Source organism: Myxine glutinosa, chromosome 13 (genome assembly GCF_964187855.1).
Source record: "Myxine glutinosa chromosome 13, kmMyxGlut1.1, whole genome shotgun sequence".
NCBI classification, from domain to species: domain Eukaryota; kingdom Metazoa; phylum Chordata; class Myxini; order Myxiniformes; family Myxinidae; genus Myxine; species Myxine glutinosa.
This window is the reverse complement of record NC_136273.1, coordinates 38,731,596-38,755,282: the sequence shown is the minus strand read 5'-3', so window position 1 is coordinate 38,755,282 and position 23,687 is coordinate 38,731,596. Positions and strand designations below refer to the sequence as shown.

Here is a 23,687-nt window from a genome sequence, read left to right as displayed (position 1 = left end):
GAGAAAGGAAATAAATAAGTGCTGAATGAATTGATAATAATTAATCCAAAAAAAAAGTACTCTTTTTGCCAAAGCACTTGCTCACTATTGTGCTGAAATTTCAGCTTCCTAGCTAAAAGGATGGCTGAGATATCGCCCGGACAAACAAACAAACAAGAAAACAAACGTACAGATACATTCAAAGTACACCACTCCGATGCAAAATAAATAAATATCCTCCAGCGTGGCATTGTCGGGGCACCTTAGGCGCCCAGCGATACCGCCGTGCAGCTCATGGAGACTGTATTGGGAGGGAGAGGTGTACAATAATTGATTGATTAATTACATAATTAAAATCAAGAAATAGTGATCATACAATATTTTCTTAATCAATTGGCTAATGGCATACCTAAACCACCAGTGCTTCATCCGAAGCTGTAACTTTTTGAAAATTAATAAAATGTCATTAATTGGAAAAAAAAATTTTTTTAATTGATTCTTCAATAAATAATTAATCGATTAATTGATGAAACAATAAATCAAAAATATCCTTTATAGCCACATCACTTGGGCACTGCTGTGTCCAAATATCAGCTTTGTAGCTCAAAAGGTGCCTGACGTATTGCCCAGATGAGAAAGGAAATAAATAAATAATAATCATAAAATAATTAAATAATTAATCAATTGGCTAATAGAATACCTAAACCACCACCATTTCATCCGAATCTGTAACTTCATTTTTAAAAATTAATTCAGTAATTAATCGAATAATTAATCAATTAATTGATTAATCAATAAATCAGAAATAGCCTTCACAGCCAAATCACTTGGTCACTGTCGTGTCCAAATATCAGCTTCCTAGCTCAAAAGGTGCCTGAGATAATGCTGCCCAGAAGAGAAAGGAAATAAATAAGTACTTAATCGATAATAATTAAGTAACTAATCAATTGATCGATTAATCAAAAAACAAAAAATAAAGTTTTTGCCAAAGCACTTGCTCACTATTGTGCCGAAATTTCAGCTTCTAACTCAAAGGATGGCAGAGATATCGCCCATACAAACAAACAAGTAAACAAACAAACAAACAAACAAACAAGAACCCGGAGTGAAAACCGAGTTCTCCCTTTCGGCGTGCGTTATTGCCGGCCCCATTTGGTGTCAGGCAAAGACGTCATGCAGCGCGCCTAGAGATGGCAGAGGAAAGGAGCGATGTACAATAAACATGGCCCACGCTGGGTCAGGCAGGATGGAATCCTCATTGTTCGGTAGACATGTATCTACCAATTGATTTCCTCATGATATCATCCCCAACATTCATCTAATCCATGTACAAGATCCTGTGTGAGCCTTGAAGTTGTAAAAAAAAAAAAAGAAAAGTTTTCTGCATTTGTGTTTTAATGAATTTGTCTTATTGACTATTTACCTGGTTGAGATTTTTCTGAGGAAGTTAATGAAAGGAGAGGTTATTTGATACATTATAACACTCCCTCGTGGCCACAAATCCACAGGATCTTTTGGACAGCATCACTTGGAGTTCGGAGATTCAAACTGTGGCTCAGCAGAAAGAAAACCACCAGGTGGCACACAGAGCCATCCTCGATCTTGGCCGTAAGATTAAGGATGCATGCCACATGGAGGTGTGTTGTCTATAAGACTTTTCCTTGACATGGATATATTAATCAAAGAATCCTCTTATTTTTCATTGTGAAATAAAAGTGCAAGACATGACATATATATATATATATACACACACACACATGTCGTTTCAAAAAAAAGTATAATACTTTCCTCATATACAGTGCGATAGAAAGTCCACACCCCCTTTCAAATTTTTCGGCTTGTATTGCCTTATAGCCTGGAATTAAATTGCATCAAATCAGACTTTTTTCACCTTTATTTACACATCGTAACCCACAACTTCCAAGTGAAAAACAAATTCTTCAAATTTCAGAAAATTAACTAAAAATACAAAACTAGAATATCTTTGTGAGATAAATGTCCACCCCCATTATAATAGCAATTGTAAATCAGCTCAGGTGTAACCTTCAAAATCACACACCAAGTTAATTGGCCTCCACCTGTGTTAAATTGTAGTGATTCTGATTATTTCAGAATAAAATCAGCTGTTCCTGTAGGTTTCCTCTGCTGGGTAGTGCATTTCACAGCAAAGACTCACGCAAGAGCACCAAGGAGATTTCAAAAGACCTCCGGGATAAAGTTGTGGAAAGGCACAGATCAGGGGATGGGTATAAAAATATTTCAAAGGCCTTTAATATCCATTGGAGCACAATCAAGACGATTATTAAGAAGTGGAAGACATATGGTACCACCAAGACCCTGCTTAGATCAGGCCGTCCCTCCAAACTGGATGACCAAGCAAGGAGGAGACTGATCAGATCAGAGTAATCAGAGTATAGAGAGGTATGTGACTACAATATCCCAAGCACTCCACAAGTCTGGCCTGAATGGTAGGGTGGCAAGAATGAAGCCATTACTCAAAAAAAGCCCACCTTGAGTCCTGTTTTTGGTATGCAAAAAACCACTCCGAAGATTCTGAAGCTATGTGGAAAAACGTTTTGTGGTCTGACGAAACAAATACGGAACCTTTTGGCATAAATGCAAAATGCTACATTTGGCACAAACCCAACAGAGCACATCCCCCAAAGAACACCATCCCTACTGTGAAGCATGGTGGTGGCAGCATCATGTTATGGGGATGTTTTACTCAGGTGGGACTGGTGCACTTGTCAGGATAGAAGGGAAAATGGATGGAGCAAAATACAGGAAAATCCTCGAGGAAAACCTGCTGCCCTCTGCATGAAAGCTGAAATTGGGACAGAAGTTAATCTTTCAGCATGACAACGACCCAAAGCACACAGCCAAAGCTACACTGGGGTAGTTAAGGAAGAAAATGATAAATGACCTTGAGTGGCCCAGTCAGAGCCCCAACTTAAGTCGAATATTTTCCAATCGAAAATATGTGGCATGATTTGAATATTTCTGTCCATCAACATTCCCCACGCAACTAGACTGAGCTTGAACAGTTTTATACGGAAGAATGGGAAAATATTGCCCAATCAAGGTGTGCAAAGTTGGTAGAGACCTATCCCAACAGATTCACAGCTGTAATTGCTGTCAAGGGTGCTTCCACTAAGTATTAACTCAGAGGGGTGGACACTTATCCAACCAAGATATTGTAGTTTTGTGTTTTTAATTAATTTTCTAAATTTTGTAGAATTTGTTTTTCACTTGGAAGTTGTGGGTTACGATGTGTAAATAAAGGTGGAAACGGTCTGTTTTAATGAAGTTTAATTTCATATAATAAGGCTATGAGGCAACAAAAGGTGAAAAATTTGAAAGGGGGTGTAGACATTATTTCAGCACTATATGTATATATATACTGAAACGCAAAAGAAACTTACCACCTTTGAAACCTTTAAATATCAACAATAACACTGCGTGTAGTAAATGTGTGAACTTATTTGTGGACAATAGTGTCCTCACTGTCAGACAAAACGGTCACGGATGGTCGCTTGAACCTTCAATGGTCACTTCATAGCACAGCTGTTGAACAGCCCTTTTGACTGTCAGTGATTAGCCAAGGGGTACGGGATGATTTTAATGAGCTGCACGTGATGTCTTGATATTGGCTTTAAAAAGGCCAGTGCAAAATGGGCATTTCAATCAACATGCCACGATTGTCAAGGGATCAACGGCAGCGTGCCCTGGGCATGCTGCAAGGCGGACTGAGCTACCGTGAGGTGGCACGTCGCCTTGGCTGTTCATACCAGACGATACCGGCCCTGGTGGACAGAGACACCCTCCACAACTCTGCAGATGACAGTCCTCGATCAGGGAGGCCAAGAGTCACCACTGCATGGCAGGACAGGCAGATGGTCTGAAGTCACCTGCGGGATCGATTCCGTCCAGCATCCCGCACTACGGCAGAAACTCCGGGGCGTGCAAACCCACGGATCTCCAATGATACTGCACGAAGACGACTGCATGACTATGGTCTGACTGCCAGAAGACCATACAGAGGCCCCGTGATGACGGCTGCCCATCGCCGCAACCGACAGAGATGGTGCCAGCAGCATCAGCGGTGGACCTTGGCACAGTGGAACGAGGTCGCTTTCAGCGATGAGTCAAGGTTCTGTGTGGACAGTCCTGATGGGCGTGAGCGTGTCTGGAGAAGAACTGGCGAGCGATATGCCGATTGTTGTGTGCGTCAAGCCAACAGGTGGGGTGGCCCAAGTGTGATGGTGTGGGCCGCCATATCAGGCCGGTACAGGATGCCACTGGTGGTTGTGGATGGGAATCTTAACGCCCAGCGGTATGTGGATAACATCCTGCGACCTCATCTGCTGCCATTCCTGCTAGACCACCCAGAACTGAGAACCTTTCAGCATGACAACGCTCGTTCCCATGCTGCTCGCTTTACCACTGCATTTCTCCAAGGCGAGAACATCAACACCATGCAGTGGCTTGTGCTCTCCCCTGACCTGAATCCCATAGAGCACCTGTAGGATGAGCTTGGGAGATGCGTAGTTGGCAGGGGCAGGACACGGGCAGAGCTGCTTCAGACATTGAGGACTGAGTGGGACAGAATCCAGCAGCAATCCATCCAAAGAATGGTAGGCAGTTTACGCCGACGGTGCACTGCCTGTATCCAAAACAATGGTGGCCACACACGCTATTGAAAGGGGACTGACATTGCACCCTGTGCTGTTCTGTACTGTAGAAAAACTGATGAGATGGTGTATCTTAGTCAAAAACTTGACATGTCATCAATAAAATGCCAATGTTTCAATTAGCAATTGTTGGTTTGTTGATCCCTTGACAATCGTGGCATGTTGATTGAAATGCCCATTTTGCACTGGCCTTTTTAAAGCCAATATCAAGACATTACGTGCAGCTCATTAAAATCATCCCGTACCCCTTGGCTAATCACTGACAGTCAAAACGGCTGTTCAACAGCTGTGCTATGACGTGACCATTGAAGGTTCAAGTGACCATCCGTGACCGTTTTGTCTGACAGTGAGGACACTATTGTCCACAAATAAGTTCACACATTTACTACACGCAGTGTTATTGTTGATATTTAAAGGTTTCAAAGGTGGTAAGTTTCTTTTGCGTTTCAGTATATATATAGGTGTTCACAGGGTGTTCCAAAAAATGTATAAAACTTTCCACGCACACATATATTTGTAAAGAAAATGAATGATGTTAGATGAGTACAGCATGTATTTTAAGAATGCCAATGTTTAAAATGCCCTTCACCGGCCTCAACACACTCTTGAAAATGACGTACTACATACAGGCTGACACACGTCATGTGCACATGTTGCTGGTGAAATAGCATTGCAGGTTAATTCAATCTCATCCCTTAATTCCACCAGTTTTGTTGCTTTCTTGTACAGACAGTGTCCCTCAGAGAAAAAAAAAAATCTCCTACCAGTCCTTTGAAAGACATCCCACAATACACTGTTACCCCTGGAATATTTAGCAGCTTTTCTTCAGGCAATTGTGGATTAACAGAGGACCAGTAAACACATTTGTGCCAAATACAGTGCAATTAGGTTTGAAGGTGGCTTCATCTGACCACAATATTACGTCGTGAAAGGATCCATTGTCATCACACATTAGTAAAAACCATTCACAAAATTAAACGTGATGTTCTGGATCATCTTCACTCAAGGCCTGCACCAGTCTCAGCATGTAGCACATGCAATGACAATAGCGGTTCACATATAAATAACAAGACCCAATCACGCTTCTCACGTGCAATTAGTAGTACGTGCTTCAGAGCCTTGGTCCTGCTGGTTTCTGTCTATGCTGTCGCTGATGACTTGCCAACAGGTGAAGGAACCAGTATAGTGGCCGAGAGAGACGCGTAGCATTGGGATTATTATGCATGTGATCCTTGTGAATGTCTGTAGTTGTAGAGGAACCCGGGAAGGGTTTGAAACAGCAAAGAGCTTACCTTGTATCGCTTTTCTTGGTTGCTTTATGCAGCTTTCCTTTCTTTGGCTGGATGGGAATGTGGGTTAATTTATTGAAATGCTAGCCACCCTGGGTAATTTATTAGGTGAGAGCTGATTGGTTATGACGTGATTGGGTTTTCTTTTATATAATTGCCTGGTGTTTTTTTTTGTTGTTGTTGTTTTTTTGTATACTGAATCGAGGCTCGTGAAAGAGCTAACATTTACTTCACAAACAAATCAACCAGACAAACAAAATATATAAAAAGAGGGAGCGGAAGACAAGATGGGGAGAGAAGGGGAAGCACACAAACACAACATTTGAGAGCAGGGAGATGTGTGGGAGGGAGAGGGCTTGGGGTTGTAAAATTAAAGGGGGGGGAGGGGTGGGAGAAGTATAAAACACAAGGACACCAAGGACTTCCAGGACAGAAGTTGGTATTTCAAAAAAGTGGAATTGGGGTGAAATTAGCGGGAGTAGAAAAGATCAAGGTTTTGGATGGGGGAAGATAAGAGATGGTGGTGAACAGCTGTTTTAAAGACCTGGAGGGTGGAGTGGGATTGAAGAGAGTGAGGGAGTTTGTTCCAGAGGTGGGAGAAAAGAGGAATGAAGGAGTGAAGGTGAGCAGAGAGTCTTGATTTTGGCAGTTTAACCATAAGAGGGTTGCGGGCAGATCTTGTGCGACCTGTAGGAATATTTGCGGGACAGAGCCCAGAGAGAGCTGGGGGGGGGGGGGCAAGGCCAGAGAGGAGTCGGTAGAAGACGGAAAGACCACCAACCTGCCTGCGGTGAGTGAGTGAGAGGCCCTTGGAGTTAGCTTCATCGCGGGAGATTCCAATGATTCTGAATGTTTTGGTTTCAACAGCGTGAAGACGAGCTGAGTGTGAGGCAGGAGCACCAGCCCAGAGGGGAGAGCAGTATTCCATTGAGCTGCGGATGAAAGCCTTTTATGTGGTGAGGAGCTCAGGTGCGCCAAGGAAGGACTTCGCACGACGGAGGATGCCCAGTCGGCGACTGGCTTTGGAGGCCAGATTTGAAATGTGGTTTTCCCAGGAAAGATCATGGCAGATAGTGAGACCCAAAAGCTTGAGTGACAGAACTTCTTGGAGAGGATTATTCAGAAAGTGGATGGGAGGGTTGTCCAGTTGGTCTTTTCGGAGAGACATCGTAAGAGTGTGAGATTTGTCAGGATTGAAAGACATGTTCCACTTGTTTGCCCAGTCTGTGATTTTGTCCAGGTCTGCAGAGAGTGAGGAGGCTGCAGTGCAGACTGCCGATCTGAGGGATGAAGAATGGAGCGACAGAGAGTAGAGTCATCAGCAAAGAGATAGAGAGGATTTTCAAGAGGTTCAGAGAGATCATTGATAAAGACCAGAAAAAGCACAGGGCCCAGAACACTGCCTTGGGGAACTCCAGCCTGAACAGGAAGAGGAGATGAGAGAAACCCATTCAGGGCCACACGTTGACTACGATTAGAGAGGAAGTCCACCAGCCATGCGTGGAGATTTCCATGGATACCAAAAGAGGAGAGTTTGGTGAGCAGAGCGGGGTGCCAGACCGTATCGAAGGCACGTGATATGTCAAGGGAGACAGCTCTAATTTCCTGTTTGGCATTGAAGACCTCCATCCATTGTTGAGAAAGCAGAAGCAGCATGTCCAGAGTAGAGTGACCAGGTCTGAAACCAAATTGATGATCAGAGATCAAGCCATTGGAGAAGAGGAAAGATTTCATATCTGAAGCAATGATGGATTCCATGACTTTGCTGATAATTGGGAGAAGGCTGATTGGTCTGTAGTTGCTGGGATCTGTTTTTGCACCTTTTTTGTGCAAAGCGGTGATGTTGGCAGATTTCCAAGCAGATGGAAGATGACCTTGAGCAAAAGAGAGGGTGAAGAGAACAGAGAGAGGGAGTGAAAGAGCGGAAGAACCGGATTTTAGGACCCGTGGGCTGATGCCGTCAGGTCCAGTTGCAGAATCAGAGTCGAGGGTTGACAGAAACTTTTCCACCTTGTCAGGAGGAAAGGAAACAGAGTCCAGGAACAGCTGGGTACGACTGGGTACGGTGGGTACAGAGAGGGATGGGTTTGGGCCACAAGATTTAGAGGCAAACACAGAGTTGAGGCATTCAGCTTTTTCACGTGCGGAGTCAGCCGTGTGGCCGTTTGAGGTGAGGGAGGGGATGGAGGGGGAACAAACACCAGAAACAGATTTGACCAGACGCCACCAGGATTTGGAAGAGGGAGACAGATAAGAGAGTTCGGTCCTGAGAACGGAGAGATTAGCTAGGAGAGAGGATTAGAGTTTTAGCTCTTTCACGAGCCTCGATTCAGTATACAAAAAAAAGAAAAGAAAAAAAAGATATTGTTTCCTGGCTCTCCTTAGGGTGGACACACACTTGTTTCGGGCTTTGTGAAAGGAAATGAGATTTCCTTCCGTTGGATTTGCTTTCCAGGAGACGAAAGCAAGTTGTTTCTGGGCAATAGCCTCACCACAAGATTCCGTGTACCATGGACGGGAGGAAGGGTATGACAACTGAAGACGAGATGGGATAAATCTGTGCATGAGAGAGAGCAATTTACTTTGGAAGAATTCCCAGGATGAGTTGATGTCAGAGGCGGTAGAGATGGGAGACCAGTCCAGATGATTGATGGCTGCTTGAAGACCGTGCCAGTTGGCCTGAGTGAAATGCCAGACTCGTCGATGCTGAGGAGGCTCTCTGAGAATGGTCAGAGAGATGTCCACTTTAACAAGCACATGATCAGATGAGCCGATTGGAGCAGAAGAAGAGCAGCAGACATTTTCAGGGAAGTTAGTTTATAACCACGTCCAGAAGAGAAGATGCTCCGTTGACTGAGATCCGGGTCGGGAAATTGACAGATTGTGTCAGTCCCAGTGAGTCACAGAAGTCCTTTGCTGAAGAGCCATGGCTGGTGAGAGAGGTACCCACACCCAGCCAACTGGCATAGTGACAATTGAAATCACCACATATGAGGAAGAGAGAGTTGGGATGGGTAAATAGAAGTTGGTCCATATTATCAGACAGCGAGATGTAGATGGAGTCATCACTGTTTGGTGGATGGTACAACACACATATGAACAAAAGGTGGGAGCGAAGTGGAAGCCGTAGCCAAAGGTATTCCTGGGGGTGAGGTGGAGAGAGGGCAGTGCAGGGCGAGTGAGGAAGAGAGTTTTTTTATAAAGATAGCAACCCCACCTCCAGGACGAGGCTCAGGTCTATCATACCGGAGGAGGGAGTAACCTGGGAGAGATACCAAGGAACCAGAGCCATCAGGAAGGAGGAAAGTTTCTGTTAAGCAGATCACGTCTGGTTTGTCAGAAGCAACCTGTATGGAGAGATCAGTCAAGTTTGAGCGAAGGCCCCGGATGTTTGAGGTCCATACTGTTAAAGAAGAGGAAGGGGGAGCATCGGATACAGAACAGGTGGGGGGGGGGGGGGGAGCGGTAGGGTAAGATGTGGAAGCGGAGGAATAGGTAGGGAGAGCTGTTGAAGGTGTGTCAGAGATTTCAGAATAGCTTGGAGAAAGGGAAGAATGGGGCGGACAAAAGGTTTGATGGTGATTGGGTGAGGCGCAGTGAGGTGTTATTTGAGGAGGGGGAAGAGTGAGGCACAGGGTTGAGGGAGATGAAGGTGAAAGTTGGAAGGGGGAAGAAGTGGGGAGGATGCTTTGAGGAGGAGGGGTGAGAGGGGAGTCTAGGAGGGGAGGAGCGAGGGAGAGTCTCGGAGCGGAGGGGTGTGGGGGGAGTTTAGGAGGGAAGGGGCAAGGGGGAAGATTTGAAAGGGATGGGTGATGGGGAAGATTTGGAGGGGAGGGGCAAGGGGGAATATTTGAAAGAGATGGGTGATGGGGAAGATTTGGAGGGGAGGGGCAAGGGGGTAGATTTGGAGGGGAGGGGTTATGGGGAAGTTTTGGAGGGAAGGGGTGATGCGGTAGATTTGGAGGGGAGGGGCAAGGGGGAAGATTTGAAAGGGATGGGTGATGGGGTAGATTTGGAGGGGAGGGGTGATGGGGAAGTTTTGAAGGGGAGGGTTGATGGGGAAGTTTTGGAGGGAAGGGGTGATGGGGAAGTTTTGGAGGGAAGGGGTGATGGGGAAGATTTGGAGGGGAGGGGTGAGATTGGATTTTGAAAAGTGTACGATTAATGGGAAACGAACATTTATTGCAAAATGAGTTTCTTGAGACCTTCGAGTCAAAAATACATTTGAGGACGCTGGAGGGAGGATGGAGTGCAGGAGAGTTTAGGGAATGTAGAAAAGAGGCACTGAAAGAGATGGAATTTTTTTTTGGAATGAATAGATTTGGTGGCTGGCTGTTGGCGTAACAGTCAAGGTGGCTGGCTTGAGATCTTAGGGTCTTGAGTTTGAGCCCCTGCCATGCTGTTGCAATAACACCAGGTGGGTTGACTCGGCCTGTCATCCATCCGAGATCGGCAAAATGAGTACCAGCTTACTGGGATGAATGAGCCATTAGAGTGTCCTGCGTTGAGTGGCGACCCGTCCAGCATTATGCCCAATAGGAAACTGCCGAGGAAACTAGGAAAAGGTTGTTATACCAACACATCACCTCCAAACTAGGAGGCAGTCCACGTGGTACTCAAGTCTTTAATAGAATACCATTATATAATTTCATTATATAATTTAATAGAATATATATATATACACATACACACACATATATATACAGACTTGGCATTTAATATGGAATATTTTTTTTGTGGGGGTGAACTTACTTTTCAAGAGGACTTAGAACCAAAAGTTCATTGGAATTATGTTGAAATTATTCTATATTTTGTTAATGTGACCTTTAAAAGAAACAAAAACCACATTGGACATTTCGAAGCAAATAAATTGATCCTTGAAAGTGATGTAAACTGATATCGAACTCAATTCACGGACAGTACTGTGTTAAACTTCTGTGCGTTTTCCAGAAGTATCTCTTTATTTTGCACATTAGCCAAAATTTCTTTTAACAAAAACAAAAGTTACATTACGACTGGGATTACGGACAGTAAAATTACAGTTCAGTCCTTCGTGTAACCCCCACGCGCATTCAGGAGAGCACGTACACGTTGAGGCATGCTGTTCACGAGATTTGCCAAGGTTTGGACAGGAATCGCTTGCCATGCAGTGACAATAGCCTGCTGCAATTCACGCACAGAGGTAGGCTGCTGGTCCAAGTGGTCGATTTGACGCGTTAATTCTGCCCACAAGTTCTCTATCGGATTCATATCCGGGGACATGGCAGGCCACTCCATATGCTCTACACCATGATCAGCAAGAAAGTGTTGGATCATGCGAGCACAATGAGGCCGTGCATTGTCATCTTGGAAGACAAAGTTTCCTCGAAAGGCTGCACAAACAAATGGAAGCAATGTTTCTTCCAGAATGGCCCTGTGCTTGAACTGGTTCAGGTTTCCATTCAGAACAACCAGGTCAGTTTAGCCCCCTGCATGAAAAGAAGCCCAAACGGTCACCCCACCACCTTCAGCTTGGACTCTTGGCACTATACAATCTTCGTTGTAGGCTTCATGCACTTGTTTGCGTACTCGGACACGGCCATATTGACGATAGACCAGAAATCTAGACTTGTCACTGAAGATCACGTGATTCCAGTGTCCTGGCTGCCATTGACGGTGCTCTCTGGCCCACTGCAATCAGCGCTGGCCGTGTTGTCTGGTCAGACGTGGCTTTCTCAGGGGATGCCTGGCACATAAGCCTGCTTGAACCAGTCGTTGGTTGACTAGCCTTCTGGATACAGGCACATTTGTCAGTTGCTGCCACTCAGCCCTAAGCCGATTAGCTGACTTGGTACGGCCATTGCGGACTAACCGGTGCAGCTGGCGATCATCCCTCCTTGTGGTTTTGCGGGGACATCCTGGCCTCGGTATTGGAGTAGGGACACCCATCTGAGCATTTCGTTTCAGGATCTTTGACACCTGACCTTGAGTGATGCCATACTGCCGAGCAATAGCACGCTGTTTCATGCCAGAATTTCGAAAAGCCACCACTAAATGACAAACAGCATTGTCGAGTTGACGGACCATCTCCAGGGGAAGCGGCAATAACTTTTGTAGACGTGCAGCAGTTGTTTTCCACTAATACAGAACGCAACAACCCTTATATACCCGATTGTGAAGCCAATCGTCAAATGTACCTGTCCGTACATTTTGTCACGCCACCTGTGATATAATCCTGTTATTGACTTCTTGCTGCGACACACAATCAGTGACATGGTTCTTTTAACAAAGAAATCACCGAAGCGTGAAAGAAACTCACCAGATTGATATACCGAGTTCAGAAAGTAAGCCCAAGTCAAGGAAAAAAAAAATATGCCATATTAAATTCCAAGTCTGTATACAAATATGTATATTAATAACATAAAATATAACATGCTAGGCATGTTTTATTATTTACAGGAATGAAACCACACTTAAACACATACCATGAAAGAACTGTTATAATCTATCCCTTATTTAACCCCTAGAGCAGATCCATAACGATATGTATGCATGTACATGTGATTGTTCTTACCCATTTTTCAACGTAGAGTTCAGTTCCACCACAAATGTGGGAAAAATACAGAAATTTGTTCGGAGAAGTGAATGACAAGTACAAAGGTCTCCTGGTGAGTCTTGCTACATAGGCCTTGACCGTTCCTACATACCAAACTTAAAGTCATGGGTGAACAGGCATGCATTATTAATTACCATTTATTAATTTTATTCTTCACCTACTTGCATTTTTGGTGATTTTTTTAAAGGCTTCTTTGCCTTTTCATCGTTAGCATGTTGGTGCTTATCCCAAGTTGCCCAGAGGGCATTAAGAGCCAATTGTGAAATGTTTGCTCTGCTCAACATGTGACATCATGTCATATGTAGAGCAGAGCAAATAGTGCAGGAAAAGTCATCCTCTCTGAAGTTCGTGTGTCAGAAAGCTGAGTCTTTACTGACATTATGTTTCTCATGACACTAACTGAGGTTCTAGAAGCTTAGAATGCTCGTACTTAACACTGTTTCCTTCAGCCAGATTAGAACCCACAAGTTCATGAACTGCAGTCTTTTTACCAGAAGGCCACCTCTGTCACACATGAGTTGATACAATCGGGAAGTCTAGACTAATCTCATTCTAAGAACAAGACGTACTCGTTGGAATTTGCGTTGATGTGTTTGTTCACAGGCATCCTCCGAAGAGCGCATTCAGCATCTGGATGAGATGTATAATTTTGTGCTACGATCCTCGAACTCCCTCATGTGGCTCAACCAGCACGAGGAGGAGGAAGTGTCATACGACTGGAGTGATCGGAACACAGACATGGCTCGAAAGACCGACGAGCATTCGGTATGTCAGACATTTGATGAGCGACATTGTGAATTTACTTGCATTGTTTAATGTGAATCACGAAAGTATTTATATTGTAATTATCTTATTTTTGTCTAAAAGTTTCCAAAATGACAAGTTTATTGGACTATTTATGATTAAAAATGTTTTAATCCCTTCACCCTCTCTCCCATAATAAATAAGTGATTTTAATGACGTTACTTTAATCATCAACCTGTTTACTGGTTCTCTGCATTTTCAGGAGTTTCTGCGATCGCTGGAAGAGAAGGAGAATGAAATAAACCGCATTGAGAGCATGGGCGAAGCACTCCTTCAAAATAACCACCCTGGTGCGGACACCATTGAGGTAACCGTTTCCCACCAATTTGAAAAGTTCAAAAATTGCGAAACCCCTATGGCCTTGGTTGTTAGGGTTAGGGTTAGGGCTAGGGTTAGGGTTAGTAGGTTCAGGCTGGGGTCATTGATAAAGCGGCACATGCCACTTTGTGGTGTAAGGGTAAGCTATAGGTTGTCTGTACTTTCTCCTTTTCCTTCACTAGACCTGTGAAATGGTCGTGGTAACTTTAAGTTATCCAAGGTGTACAAGCACTGCGTGAATTGTGAAATATTCTTTACATGATGTTTTTGTCCTCTTATCGTTCCAATTTGTTTCACAATGTCGACTGTTTGTTTTTCACTTGCTTATCTTGTTTTCATTCCAATGTGTGTTACGTTACCATTTCAATGCAATCATTACCTCATTGTGATCTTTAAACAGATTGCTTTTAAAAATTGTCATTTCCTGGTTCATGGCCCTTGATATTGGTGCTGATGATGTTTATTTTGTAAAAGTTGTTTTTCTTGAACCCCACTATGACCATCCTTAGAACATTCAAGCAAGTTATGTGAATGATTATAGACCAGCTCAATGCCCTTTTACTAGACATGATGCTCTTCAGTTCGACACCTACTGATGTAGGCATCATAATACATACAGTTTTATTTGGATGTTTCTTTAAACGCGATTGAACTAGGACCGAGACAGCTCAGAGGCAAGCGCACAAATAAATTGCCTATCCTGCCTCTTCCGAGGGTTTAATTTTCTTGGAGACATTGGCATTTGTCACATTTGGTTATACTGTGAGTGTGGATTCACAAAGAGTCATTGATCACCATACGTTAACGTAACCATCCCCGACCCGACCCTAGGCCTTCATGGAGGTTCTACAGCTGCAGTGGAGCTGGAATGTGGAACTCGTCCGATGCATCGATTCTCACCTGAGGGAAAACACTGCTTACTTCCAGGTTTGTTTCCCGATCGTGACTGCGCACAATGGACCTGGCACCGTTTTACCACGAAAACCTTATTGGCCGTGGTAAAATATAAAAACACAATACAAACCATACTTGGTGGTCACCCAACTCCCTCCAAGCAAGGGAAATGTATGTACAGGTGGTCTTGGAGGAAATGTAAATGGTTTCCATTTACAGATTGACATTTTAACAAACCGTGCGTGCCATGGAATATTATCTACATTGCTTAGGGATGATAAACCTGATAAAATGTCAAACAAAGAACCCTATGGGCCTTGCAACAACCTGTTAAACCATTATAAATGACTGTCATACCCAGAGTGAAAGCTTGTTTGGTTGATTTTGACTTTCTCAATTAATCAGTGCACTGTTGCTATGGTTACTTCACCATCACATATTTTGGTGTCAAAAATTGTGCAGCTATCCCAGAGTCGCACCCTGCTCCGGCAGGGCCATGCCCCACTCCCCATTTGCCTGCTAGCATAGAGTGAAATTAACAGACTGTGCTTTGTTCTCCCAGTTTTTCAAGGATGCTAAAGATGCAGAGGAAACGCTGAAAAGACAGTCCGATGGTATCCGTTGCACTTACACAGACACAAAGTCCACGAGTCTCCCACAACTTGAAAAACTCTACAATAATCTAATGGTGAGAATGCAAGGGTTAGCTCTTCCACTCGGTAGCATTCATTTATATTGTGAAGAATTAATATGGGGAGATCATCAACAATCATAATGGTTTATTTAATACAATACGTTCAATTGAATATTTTTGACAATATTTCTGTGTGGAGGTGGAGGTGGAGGTGGATTGGTTATTTTAGTAAATCATATTCACAAGCGTTCTATCGAGGCTTATGACCCAAGGAACTGTAAACATTATCCTTCACTGATCTTAAAATACATCTATAACCATTAATGTATTGATGCGTTTGTGGGGGTAGATGGAGAAATCCCATAGTAAAGATAGGATTGTATAGTGATAGCATGGACCGTGGATGCGTAGGAGATATCTCGATGTATTTAAGTAGGGAAACTGGAGCTTAAGATTGTTTATGTGTCCTCACACGAGCGGTGAAGCTGTGTTAAGTCGTTAGGGATTAACGTTAGTTTTCCCCAGTATTTGATTTCCCTTTGACGCCTTTCACTACATTTTTATCTCTACCGCAAGGCCGGCCATGCAAAACCGCCATTAAACCACCACAACCGCCGACAGTACCTGGACATTGACGATCGGCAAGTAAGCCACGCCTTGATGAACACACGCTAAGCAAAGCTGGCAGGCCACGCCCCAGAGTGGTACGAGGGCCATGGGGGAGCAGAGCCGGCAGGCCACACACCTGAGCTTGCGATTGGTTGGGGTGACGTGAGAGTAGAGAAGCTTCGGGAGAGAATTGGACGTTGGCGGAGAGGCTGTTTCTTTCTTTGTGTGTGCGCCTGAGAGGAACGCTTTTGCCGAGTCGGCAGGATTTTGAGGGGTTTTTCAGGACACTGCTGAGGTTGTGGTGGACTGGGTCCGTATTGTGCTTCCCCGGATGGCGGAATGGCCCGAAAGAGGACCGCCCTCACAAAGTATCTCACGTTCGTGGCGCCAAGGATTGTGCCTTGTGGCCATCTTGCGTGAGAAAGATACTTGGTGATGCCTGGCAGGGTAGCTTTTCCTGACAGGGGTTTCATGATGCGTAGGACATTGAAACATTATGGTGTTATTGGCTTCATGGTGGTTACATTTTGCCTGTGGGGAGGCGGCAGCACTTCCTGAGTCTACATCCAATATACACTTTCTAGTGGCCTTTGGTGGCCTTAAAACAGACGTCGAGGCCAACATGTGGTAGCTTAAAACCCTGCCTAGATTCTGAAGTACATACAACCAGAATTTTGGCCCTGTAGGTGCTGTGGTCCGACTGTGAAAGCATCTTCCGTCGTGCGAAGTCCTTTCTGGGCACTTCTGAGCTCCTCGCCACATGCAAAGATTTCAACCGCAGATTGATGGAATACTGCTCTCCTCTCTGGGCTGGTGCCCCTGCCTCACACCTAGCTCGGCTTTATGCTGTTGAAACCAAAGCTTTCAGAATCTTTGGTATCTCCTGCGATGAAGGTGATTCTGAGGGCCTATCACTCACTCACCATAGGCAGGTTGGTGGTCTTTCTGTCTTCTACCAACGCCTCTCTGGCTCGCTTCCCCTGCTCTGTCTATCCCCCCAAATATTCCTGCAGGACGCACAAGATCTGCCAGCAACCCTCTTCTGGTGAAACTGCCAAAATCAAGATTCTCTGCTCTCCTTCACTCTTTCATTCCTCTCTTCTCCCACCTCTGGAACAAATTCCCTCACTCTCTTCAATCCCTCTCCTCCCTCCAGGCTGTTCACCACCATCTATAGTCTTCCCCCATCCAAAACCTGAATCTTTTCTACCCCCATTAAAACACCCCAAATTCACCTCTTTCAATCTCCGACTTTATTCCTGAAATTCCGAGTCGTGTTCATTTGCTTTTATACCGTGCACCACTTCTCCCTCCTCCCAACCCCCCCCCCCTCCCCCTTCCACAGATTTACCGATGTCCCTTCTCTCTACTGTTGTTGTGCTTGTGTGCTTCCCTCTCTCTCCCCCTCTTGTCTCCCGCTCCCTTCATTGTGTATTTTATGTGCCCGTGCATGTTTTCATGTTTAATGTGTTCACTCTTACACGAGCCTCGATTCTGTGTACAAAAAAAAACAAAAAAAGTACAAACACTTCACAATATTTACAAGATAAGCCTCAGTGTCTTTATTTTAAAATAAGGTTCCATGGTTTTTTTAACCATAACCCTTGGTGTTTTCATTTTTAAACCTTAACCCTTTGTATTTTTATTTTTAAACCTTAATCCCTAGTCTATAACAACACACAACAACATGCATTTTAAGGCCATTTTCCCTGCAAGAGCAGGGGTTAGCCTTGCGGTCCCCATGACAATCTTCTCCATTTTGCCCTATTTTCTGCATCTCTCCTTGTTAACCCCCTTGCCCGCATTTCTTCTTCCACCATCTTTAGCCAAGTCTTTCTCGGTCTTCCCCGTCCTCTACTTCCTTCTACATTAACTTCCATCACTCTTCTCAACCAGTCAATTTCATCCTTCCTCAATACATGACCAAACCATCTCAACCTGTTCCTCTTCACAGCATCAATCACAGGCAATATTCCCATCATCTTTCGCAATTCATCATTTGTCTTCCTCTCTCTCAACGATACTCCGCACATCCATCGAACCATTCGCATTTCCACCCTTTCCAGCCTTCGTTGATGCTCTACGTTCATTACCCATGTCTCGCTCCCATAAATCATAACACTTCTCACACATGCAGCATACACCTTTCCTTTCAGCTTCAGCGACACTCTCCTCCTCATCAGCACGCCACTCAGTTCCCGAAACTTCTTCCATGCACATCTCACTCGAGCAACCGTTGCCGAGTCTGATCCACCTTCTCCATTCAGCATGTCTCCGAGGTAGCAAAATGTTTTCACACCTTCCAGCTTCACGCCGTCTCCAAGATCCAACTCAACATTTCCTCCATCTGCAGCTCCCTCTGTGCACACCATACATTTGAATGCAGCTGCCACACTGGTAAATGACCCTCTCAGACCACTACATTTTTGATGAACCCACTCAGCACACATTGTACATTGAATGGAGTTCACTCCGACACCCTTCCTGCACACAGCACACGGCCACTTCCCAGTTCTTTCCACCTCACCACATGCTTTACCACTTGCCATCACCTTCGTCTTTCCGATATTCACCTTCAGACCTTTTGTCTCCATACATTCCTTCCACTTGTTCATCTTTTCCTTCAGTCCATCCATACTTTCTGCAATCAACACCAGATCATCTGCATACAACAACTCCCACGGTAAACCCTCCTTTACGTTCTGAGCCAGCACCTCCATCACAGCTACAAATAGTAGTGGACTTAGTACCGACCCCTGATGCACTCCCACCTTCACCTCAAGCTCACCACTGTTCCCGTCCGTCGTCCTTACAGCTGTGCACGCTCTTTTGTACATTGCCATCACTACTCTGATCAACCATTCCTCCACTCCTAACTTCCTCAATGCCCATGTCAATACTTTGCGTGGAACCCTATCGAATGCTTTCTCCAGATCAACAAACCCAAAAAACAACTTCTTCCTCTTATCCATGTACTTCTCCTGCAACTGTCTCACAATGAAAAGTGCATCTGTCGTTCCTCTTCCTGGCATAAATCCAAACTGCATTTCGTCGATCTTCACTTTCTTCCTTATCCTCCTCTCCAACACCCTTTCCAATACCTTCATTCCATGCTCCAATAACTTTATCGCTCGTTACGAGCCACACTCCAGAGGGTCACCTTTCCCCTTGTATAGAGGGACGAGGGTACTCAGTTCCCAATACACTGGAATGCGGCCTTCTTTCACCACCAGATTACAGATCTCTGTCATTCTCTTCACACCCCAACTTCCTGCTGCCTTCAACATATCTCCCACAACTCCCGTCGGCCCTCCCGCTTTTCCACTCTTCATTGCTTTTATCGCTTTATTGCTTTTATTTTATTGCTTTTATTGCTTTTGCTTATTATTGGTTTTATTGCTTTTATCGCTTCCTCAACTTCCTTCTCAGTTATCTTCTCTGGCGGTCCTAAAACTGGGTTACTCTCTATGTTGCCATCCCATTCATTCTCTGTATTCAACAGCATTTCCATATATCTTTTCCATCTTCCTTTAATTCCATCTGGGTCGACAACGATTTGTCCCACTTCATCCTTCAAGCAACTCACCCCCATCACATCACACCTCTCTTTTGCTATGTGCTTTGCAATCCTGAATACTGCTTTCTGACCCTCTTCCGAATCCAAGCATTCTCCGAACATTTTCCTACATGCCTCCTGCGCCTTTGCTACCTCTTTCTTTGCAGCCTTCCTGGCTGCCTTATAACTTTCATGCTCTGCTGTTTCTGCTCCCTTACCCTTCGCCTTCTGCCACTCTTTGAACTTCTTCCTCTTCTCGTCAATCCTCTTTCCAACTTCAACATCCCACCACCATGTTTCCGAGTGCCTCGGTTTTCCTTTTGTCCATCCACATACCTCACCAACGGCTCCCAACAGACTAGCTTTCATTGACATCCAACCACTTTCAAGCTCAACCACATCATCCTCTACCCTACTCAGCCTCTCTTTTAATGCCTCCCTTACTGTCACCTCTTTCAACCTCCACACCTTTATTCTCGGTTGGTACTTCACCCGCCGAGCTCTCCTCGCACCTTTCACCCTTATGTCGCAGACAACCAAGTGGTGCTGTGAAACAGCCTCCTCCCCCGGGATCACCTTTGTGTCCCGGAGGTGCCACCTATCTCGCCTACGCACCATCAGGTAGTCAACGGTTGTCGTCGACCCACCTGACGTGTATGTAACAAGCTTATTGTCCTCTTTCTGGAACTGAGTATTACAAATCAACAAATCAGCTCCATCAGCAAACTCCAAAATCCTTTCACCTTCTCCATTTCTCACACCATATCCGTAACCCCCATGAACTCCCTCAAAACCATCCATACTCCTTCCCACATGTCCATTCAGGTCTCCTCCCACCACAACAACCTCCTCATCTTTCACGTTTTCCATCAGCTTCTCTATCGCACACCAGAAGTTGTCCTTCTCTTCATCGCTTCGACCAACCTGCGGAGCATATCCCGAGATGACGTTCACCAAGAGCTTTCCAATCATCATTTTCACCATCATCAACCTATCACTCACTCTAGTCACACTCACCACACTGTCTACAAACTCCTCAGAAAACAGGACACCAACACCATTCACGCCCTCCGGGCACGCTTGCCACACAAACTTGTATTTCTGTCCCTGCCTACCCTTCACCATTCTCACACCACTTCCCTTCCAGCTCGTCTCTTGCACACAACATATGTCCACTCTTCTTCTGACCAATACTTCCACCACTTCTCCTGATCTCCCTGTCATTGTCCCTACATTCCATGTCCCAAACCTCAGAAACCGATCTCCACTTCGGGCTGCACTCTGCCCATATGTACTTGTAATTGTCATGGTTCTCTTTTTGAGGCAATGTTATTTTATGGCCGGATGCCCTTCCTGACGCCAACCCTCTTAGTCGTCTCTTACGACACGCAGGGATACGTTGTACCTATTCTGACCAGGGTACACACTGGGAAACGTTTAAAACATGGAAATTCTGGGGGGGGGGGGGGGGGTTCAGCATCACGGCTGCAGTTTAAACATATTCCAACAATATCCAAACAGAACCATGAAAACCATGAAAAACAATCCGGGAAAAGTCTCCAAGCGAGAACGTGGATTTGAGAAAGAAGGAGCAGAGGCGGAAGAAAACGAGATACAGGGGGCGGGGCACAAGCCGAGACGAGGGGGAGAGCGAACAAACACGTGTCCGGGAGGAGAGAAAGAATCAATATAGAATTCTTTGTCTCGGGAGGTGAGGTGAGGGGGAGAAAACAAAATAAAATAAACAAGCAATACAGCGAAGGAAATAACCCAAACCGACAAAACACCGAAGGGGGGAGGGAAGCCCCAAGTCACCAGGCCGCGCACGAGGTACGACCCAGAAAACGATTAATTACACACAAGTTTGCACGATCCACAAACCAACACCAACTAGAAACACACAATAACACGTACACAGCAAAATAACCAGTGGAAATTTGACAAAGACAAGAACGGGAAAACACTCAAACTTCGATGCCGTGGAGAGCTCGAAGCACGCCTCACTCACCCGAGGAACCGGAAGTTCAGGCCCTAGTCTGCTTTGTTTTAAACCTTAATCACTAATGTTTTTGTTTTTTTAAACATTCACCCTTGGTATTTTCATTTTTAAACCTTAACCCATGGTGTTTTAATTTTTTTACTTTAACCCTTGATGTTTTCTTTTTTTTTTAACTTAACCCTTCGTGTTTTCATTTTTTAATCCTTAATCCTTGGTGTTTTCTTTTTTTTTAAACTCAACCCTTCGTGTTTTCATTTTTTAATCCTTAACCCTTGGTGTTTTCATTTTTAAACCTTAACCCATGGTGTTTTAATTTTTTTACTTTAACCCTTGATGTTTTCTTTTTTTTTTAACTTAACCCTTCGTGTTTTCATTTTTTAATCCTTAACCCTTGGTGTTTTCTTTTTTTTTAAACTCAACCCTTCGTGTTTTCATTTTTTAATCCTTAACCCTTGGTGTTTTCATTTTTAAACCTTAACCCATGGTGTTTTAATTTTTTTACTTTAACCCTTGATGTTTTTTTTGTTTTTTTTTACTTAACCCTTCATGTTTTCATTTTTTAATCCTTAACCCTTGGTGTTTTCATTTTTTAATCCTTAACCCTTGGTGTTTTCATTTTTAAACCTTAACCCATGGTGTTTTAATTTTTTTTTACTTTAACTCTTGATGTTTTCTTTTTTTTTAAACTTAACTCTTCGTGTTTTCATTTTTTAATCCTTAACCCTTGGTGTTTTCTTTTTTTTTAAACTTAACCCTTCGTGTTTTCATTTTTTAATCCTTAACCCTTGGTGTTTTCATTTTTAAACCTTAACCCATGGTGTTTTAATTTTTTACTTTAACCCTTGATGTTTTCTTTTTTTAAAAACTTAACCCTTCGTGTTTTCATTTTTTAATCCTTAACCCTTGGTGTTTTCATTTTTAAACCTTAACCCATGGTGTTTTCATTTTTTACTTTAACCCTTGATGTTTTCTTTTTTTAAAAACTTAACCCTTCGTGTTTTCATTTTTTAATCCTTAACCCTTGGTGTTTTCATTTTTAAACCTTAACCCATGGTGTTTTAATTTCTTTACTTTAACCCTTGATGTTTTCTTTTTTTTAAACTTAACCCTTCGTGTTTTCATTTTTTAATCCTTAACCCTTGGTGTTTTCATTTTTAAACCTTAACCCATGGTGTTTTAATTTTTTTACTTTAACCCTTGATGTTTTCTTTTTTTTAAACTTAACCCTTCGTGTTTTCATTTTTTAAACTTAACCCTTCATGTTTTCATTTTTTAAACCTTAACCCTTGGTGTTTTAATTTTTAAACCTTAACCCATGGTGTTTTAATTTTTTTACTTTAACCCTTAGTTTTTTCATTTTTTAAACCTTAACCCTTGGTGTTTTCATTTTTAAACCTTAACCCCTGGTATTTTTTATTTTTCAACCTGAACCCTAATATTAGTGTTTTAAAAAAAAATCACTAATGACGTGTTTTTATTTTAAAGCTGTAAATAATGCTGTTTATATTTTAACCCTATTCCTTCATCTTTAAAAAAATACGGTTATTTTATTTTAAAGCAAAAATTAAATACAAACTGTGCGATTATGCAAATGTAGTTTCACAGTATGTCTCAGGTTTTTGCTTATGCGTGATTGTTGAAACACAACACCAATACCAGATCATGTTGCCACACCTCTGTGGCATTCTACAGGTGGAAAGAGAGAGCCTTACGCAAAAGAACAATCTGGTGTCCAACTTGATTGCACGTGCCAAGACCATAGTCCAGCTCAAGCCAAGACACCCTGATGAAAGGCTGCACAGTGCACTCCCGATTATTGCCCTTTGTAACTACAAACACAACAAGGTAACCTGCACTGAACGTTTTGAGACGGAATATTTTTGATCAAATAACCATGTGGCATTCTCTCAAGCATGGCTTAAACCCATGTCATTATCAAAGGTTTTGTCTGAGCTCATTATTTACTTTTATCGATGTGTGTATATATGCATCAGGAAGAAGATAATTGGTATTGGGTTGTTTATTGTCACTTTTCCACATATCTTGTGGGATTGTGAGTTGGAAAGGTGACCATGATGGGTGGGGAGTTGTTTTGAAGGCGTGAAGTGGGGATGGGGTTAACGCCTTAGGGTTGGGAGGGGGAAGATGAGGCCTAGAGAGGTTGTAGGTTAGGGGGGGGGTGGAGTGGGGAGCAAAGATGGGACAGAGTTGGGAGGGACGTTTTAGGTTTTGGAGGGGGTTCAGGAATTGTGTTGGGGGTGAGGGGTTGTAGGCTTGGAGTGGTGATGAGATTGACACCTTCGGGTTGAGAGCAGGGGG

The 23,687-nt window shown here is 43.8% G+C and overlaps 1 protein-coding gene across 1 annotated transcript in view; it reads left to right on the top strand.

Moving 5' to 3' along the window:
* LOC137413576 (dystonin-like) overlaps window positions 1-23,252 on the top strand; it is a 72,550-nt gene extending 49,298 nt beyond the window's left edge. The window contains exons 5-11 of the mRNA XM_068099009.2: window positions 1,488-1,616; window positions 12,529-12,606; window positions 13,158-13,319; window positions 13,561-13,665; window positions 14,508-14,603; window positions 15,133-15,258; window positions 23,061-23,252. Coding sequence (XP_067955110.2) covers window positions 1,488-1,616; window positions 12,529-12,606; window positions 13,158-13,319; window positions 13,561-13,665; window positions 14,508-14,603; window positions 15,133-15,258; window positions 23,061-23,252 — 888 coding nt within the window. The remainder of the gene's footprint in view (window positions 1-1,487; window positions 1,617-12,528; window positions 12,607-13,157; window positions 13,320-13,560; window positions 13,666-14,507; window positions 14,604-15,132; window positions 15,259-23,060) is intronic.
* Window positions 23,253-23,687: the final 435 nt, after the last annotated feature.